Consider the following 6000-nt stretch of genomic DNA (forward strand, 5'->3'; position numbering starts at 1 on the left):
TTTGTCTTGTAAATGTGTGAACAGCTGCTCTGTTGTTTTAGTCTGGAGCTGCTGTCGTCAAGCAGCATAACATTTGACTCTGATTAGCATCTGTGAGTTGATTAGGTCAGATTGACTGAAACTGATTAGGTGGTGGTGGCAGAAAAATATGTTACCAGGGAATAAATAATAAAGAGCTTTTTTATAGTGAATACTAAATCAGATATTTCAACGCTTTTGTTAAACACCAACTGTAAAATGATGTTATTGACATGCAAGTGATTATGCAAATGAAGACAGGAGAATGTATGAGGAATATGAATAGGATTAAATATAGGTTGATAATGGTTGATGGGAAGACGCATGGTGTTGATGGGCTGCAGAGTATTTCATTTAACCCTTAAACAGGCCTTACTAGTTATGTCATTTGCACCTAAAGTAAGGAAGGAAGGAAGGAAAGGAGGGAAGAAGGAAGGAAGGGAAGGAAGGAAAGGAGGAAGGAAGGGAAGGAAGGGAAGGGAAGGAAGGGAGGAAGAAGGAAGGAAAGGAAGGAGGGAGGAAGGAGGGAAGATGGAAGGAAAGGAGGGAGGAAGGGAAGGAAGAAGGAAAGGAAGGACAGATGAAGGAAGGAAGAAAGGAAGGACAGATGAAGGAAGAAAGAAAGGACAGAAGGAGGGAACATTTACCCTAACAGCTGAACTTAGATCTGAGGAAGGAAGTAAGGAAGGAGGGAAGGACAGATGAAGGAAGGAAGGAAGGAAGGAAGGAAGGAAGGAAGGACAGATGAAGGAAGGAAGGAAGGACAGACAGATGAAGGAAGGAAGGAAGGACCCGGGAGGACAACAGGAAGGTTAAAGAGTCTGTATCTCCTGGTGCACGTTGTCTGTTTAAGGAATAAGTATATCTCATATAATCTCTCAAACTACCACTTCAACAATAAAAGCATCAACGTTATACAACAGAACATTACAGAGAACATCAGGATGACTCAGACAAGCACAAATTATGTCTCAACACTATTTAGCCACATTTCCATGGCCTTGGGGTGTGATGGGAACATAAACAAGACCACACAAAGGATCATTTCGTCCTTGGTTTTGTTTAAATCCTGCGGCTTAAGAGGTGAACAAATCCTGCAGGGTCCATTTGGTCTATCGCTGCATGTCTTTAGTCGTTTGCTCTGAGTTGGCGTAATGGACGAGACTCTCTTTCCTCTGGACCCAACATGCTGGATCCCGTCATACAAAGCTAATAAAACCCACAATATAACCGCTGCTTTTCCATCACCTACTGCACTAGTGACACATAGTTTCATAGAAGTTAAGATTTTTCCACACATCTTTATAATATCGTATAATTTATCCTCAAGAGATCTTTGTTGAATATTTGTTGAATATTTCATCACCAGCTTTCCAGTAGCTGCTGCTGGACTGTTAGCTGATAAAGAAAGCAACCTCACAGTGATAGAAGTACAGCAGCCAATAATGTGTAATTTAATAGCAGCGGGGTATTTTTGTGTGTTTTTGACTGATTCACACTCAGCACCTACAGATGATTGAATGCATGTGCTGTTGTTTAGCTCCTTACCAGAGTTAAACCTTCCCGTGACTCGCCTATTTTCTGTCCCCAAACAAATTAACCCTTAAACAGACAACGTGCACCAGGAGATACAGACTCTTTAACCTTCCTGTTGTCCTCCCGGGTCCTTCCTTCCTTCATCTGTCCTTCCTCTGTCCTTCCTTCCTTCCTTCCTTCCTTCATCTGTCCTTCCTTCCTTCCTTCATCTGTCCTTCCCTCCTTCCTTACTTCCTTCCTCAGATCTAAGTTCAGCTGTTAGGGTAAATGTTCCCTCCTTCTGTCCTTTCTTCCTTCATCTGTCCTTCCTCTGTCCTTCCTTCCTTCCTCCCTCCCTTCCTCTTTTCCTGTCTCCCTCCTTCCTTCTTTCCTCTGTCCTTCCTTCTTCCTCCCATCCTTACTTCATTCCTTCCTCCCTCCCTCCTTCCTTTCCTTCCTTCTTCCTCCCTTCCTTCCTTGACTCGAGGACAACAGGAGGGTTAAAGCCATCTCGGTTCCTTGGGGGGGTCGGGGGGGGGGGGGGGGGGTGGGGGTTGTTTAATTGACTTAATGTGGACGTACTCTCAGTGAAAGTCCTGAGTGGCTTCATCCAGCATCCAGTTGTGGTCGTTGAGATGCCTCATGCAACTAATAATGATGTTAAAACCTTCTAACAGACGCCATGCAGCACATCAATGACCCGTCTGGAGATTCAACCATTCAAATTAAAATAAACCACTTTTAACTTGACGATGACTAAAACAACAGGAAGGGTCATGAGAAGGGTCCTTTGTTCCTGAAAGCCTCTTCATAGAGATACCACACTGTAATTCAGGGTGTGTTCTTTTCAATTATCTGAGCCCAAAGTTATGAAAGCTTGGACAGGATCTCTTTATCTTTATGATTTTTAGCGTATCAGTAACATAGATGATAATAGGACAGAGATGGTGTTACAATCTCTGACTCCTCTGCAAGGTATTACTGCATTCATTAGCTCCTATCTGAGCTCTTTAGTACAATCTAATAAAAAAAAAAAAAAAAAAAAAGGACTGCAATAACACAAGCTTGCTAAATTTAGCCGACGGACTAGCAGATGGGTTTCGATTTCCCACCCCGCCACCCAATTTCCACACTATTCTGAAAGTAATCAAAAAATTTGAAAAGAAAATCGCTGCCACGGCTGCATGTTGTTAAACCAGTAGCATCCCTAAATAGCAGTGTCATTCCTCTTTCATTAAGGAAGTAATCAATTCATTTCTAACGCTGAATGTGTTGGTGATTACTCAGAATGAGGTTATTATGTTTTACACAGGGACATTTATCTCAGTATATATATATTTACTGTCTATTACCTGTTAATTTTAACGCTTCATTAGAGAGATAGAGGCTATGGTTACCTGTCAATCAACATGTAGACGCTGAGAAGGGAGGTTTGAAATAGCCCCGAGGCTGTTTATTCTTTTCTTTTCTTTTTTTTTTTTACTGAAGCAGACAGTCTTAATTTGCTCCAGGGACATTTTATCATAATATGAGAATGATATTGCAACTTGGAGCTTGGAGCTGAACCTCTCTGTGGTCTTCTGCCAGGCACTGATCCGAGCTGCTCTGTAGGAGAGCAAAAGGCCTGTTTGTAAACCAGTTAATGACCCGGGATCGTAAAGAGAAAAAGAACCTTTTTTTGTTTTAAAAGATTTTTTAAGACATTTCTGCTTTACTAGAAGCAGTCCTGTTTATGAGTTGAGATCATAAACTGGATTCAAGTCTCTAATTTGTTGACAGCAAGTGAGTCGCTGGCTAGTGTAACCTGCTGCCTCAACAGGACTCCCTTTACTGTCTGTTTACATCTCAACTATTTGTATTTGTGTCCTTTATCCCTTTGCTATGACTCATGTCTTCATACATTTAACATGTTTACTTTGCAGAACTGCAGGTTTTAAAAGCTCATGATGTCAGAGGAGTTTATTTCTGGACATTTTCCTTCACATAGACGTAAAGAAATGGAAACATCACTTTTTATTTTAAGTTTAATTTCCGCCACAGGAAGTCAAAAATAGTACCTTCCTCATCTGGGGTTAAACTCATAGTTACATTACTATATACATCTTTGCATTTATTCATTACTTCCTTTCAAATATCAGTAAATACAAAGAATATGGAAGCTCTGTCAAAAGGGTGTTATTTTCTCTGTGGTCCTAAAGACCCTAGGGCTGTAAATAAAGAGTATTTCCATTATCAATGAATTTGTTGAATATTTTCATGATTAGTTGATTTATTGTAATGTCTATAAAATGTCAGAATATAGTGAAAAATGCTTGTTTTAATTTCCAATAGTCAAAAGTGACTTCTAAATAAATCTTTTTTTTATGCGACCAACAGTCCTAAATCCAAAGACAGTCACTTTTCTATAATGTACAACAAAGACAGCATAAAATATTAACTTATAAGTAGCTAAAGTCAGCATTTATTTGGCATTTTTGCTTAAAAAATGAACTAAAACGAATAGTTAATAGTCAAATAATTTGCCTTGTCTAATTTATTAGTCTACTAATTGTTGCAGATCTATACAAAACAGCACAAGACACACACAATGACAAAAGTAAAAGTATTATACAGCCGTGGAGTCTGAGGTTCAAATCAACCAGAATATAAAAGCCAATGTCACCAAAACACCAGGAGCGACCAGGCGGGGAGTTCCTGTCCTCTGAAATGAGGCCAACCAGGAAGTAACTTAGAGCTGCATTCTATCAAAAGGCCACCAGGGGGCGACCGTCTCTATACAAGTCAATGGAGAATTCACCAACTTCTCACTTGATTTCTAACCTCAGTAAACGTTTTCAAAATGTGTTTATGGTCTCAATCGCTAGTTTAAAGTCTTCTTCAATGCAGTATGATGTTCATTTGGGACATTTTGGCCTCCCTGATTTTATATGTGACGATAAAGCAGGGTATGCATTAGGGCGTGGCTACGTCCTGATTGACAGGTTGATTGACCAATGTCCTCGAGATCCAGCCCTTGTAACCAATCGCGGCCTCCCCACTCCGCCGTTGGTCCCGCCCATACGTCCGTTCATGACTCCGCCTCATGCCCATATAAGTAGAATCCGTGTTTTTATTTTTCCCAGCATGCACCTGAAATTTTCAAGATGGCGCTGCCTAGATTAGAAACTATTGGCTTCCGAGCAGCAGTCCACAAACCAATGGGTGACGTCACGGATGTTACGTCTGTTTCTTATATACAGTCTGTGGGAGCGACCCATTATATGACTAACTTCTTTATATGTGATGCAGAAGCAACTTTTAGTTCCTGATTCATGTAATAACGAGATTATTGGGCAATAAATGGCACAATGTCTTATATTCCAAAGGATTTTAGGGAAAGTCCCCAACTATTGCCCCTCCATGCCATCCCATTGTCTAAACCAGGGGTGTCAAACATGCGGTCCGTGGGCCAGAACCGGCCCGCCGAGGGGTCCAATTCGGCCCACTTTCCTTCCTGTCTTTTTTTCCTTCCTTCCTTCCATTTGTCCTTCCTCCCTTCCTTCCTTCCTTCATTCCTTCCTCCCTTTCATCTTTCCTTCCTGTCCTTTTTTCCAACCTTTCCATTCTTTTCTTTCTTCCCTCCTCACTTTTATTCTTTCCTTCCTTCCACCTGTCTTTCCTTCCCACCTTCCTTCCTTCTTTCCTTCCTTCTTTTTAATGGTCCGGCCCACATGAGATCAAATTGGGCTGTTTGTGGCCCTTGAATGAAAATGAGTTTGACACCTCTGGTCTAAACTGTCACAGGGGGGCGTTACCATTAGATAGCTTTAAGAAGTGGAAGAACACCTTTTTAACGCCCCCCCCCCCCTCCCCCACCAGGTCAGTTTTCATTACCCCTCACCCTTTGGATACGCCCTGGTTAAATATCCCCACCCACTCTGCCAGCTCTGCCCCTTGTATATAAGCAGTAGCACCCAACAACCCTAACCCAACCTGACTGGAACCTCCAGCTTGACCGTGAGAGTTGAACAATGGCGGCCTCCAACGTTGTCAGATACCTCTTCTTCTCCTTCAACCTTTTGTTTTTTGTGGGTGGAAGTATTACTCTTGGTTTATCTGTACACGCCAGAAACAACAAACTCGACTATCAGATCACCGATGACAACACTCTCCCAGCTGTGAACCTCCTGATAGTCATCTCTGCCGTGACTCTCATTTTTGGCTTCCTCGGCTGCTGCGGAGCGATCCGAAACAACCGTTGTCTGCTGGCCGTCTTCTTCTTCACGGGCCTGTTCTTAATGTTTCTCATGATGTTAGCCGTGGGTATTCTGGGAGCCTTATCAAGCACTGTAACTGCTCAGGAGGTGGTGACGGAAAGCTTACAGCAGCTGTTACCGCTAAGCCAACAGCCAAAGGCAATCCAGGAGTCATACCAAAACGTGGAAAGACAAGGATTCTGCTGCGGTGTCTTTGGAGGACATCTCGACT

The 6000-nt window shown here is 42.1% G+C and overlaps 1 protein-coding gene across 1 annotated transcript in view; it reads left to right on the forward strand.

The window, feature by feature from the left end:
- The first annotated feature begins 5543 nt into the window (after nt 1–5543).
- The window catches only part of LOC128366142 (tetraspanin-8-like), a 5103-nt gene continuing 4646 nt past the window's right edge, over nt 5544–6000 (forward strand). The window contains exon 1 of the mRNA XM_053326820.1: nt 5544–5927. Coding sequence (XP_053182795.1) covers nt 5544–5927 — 384 coding nt within the window. The remainder of the gene's footprint in view (nt 5928–6000) is intronic.

Source organism: Scomber japonicus, chromosome 10, assembly GCF_027409825.1.
Source record: "Scomber japonicus isolate fScoJap1 chromosome 10, fScoJap1.pri, whole genome shotgun sequence".
Classification (NCBI taxonomy): Eukaryota; Metazoa; Chordata; class Actinopteri; order Scombriformes; family Scombridae; genus Scomber; species Scomber japonicus.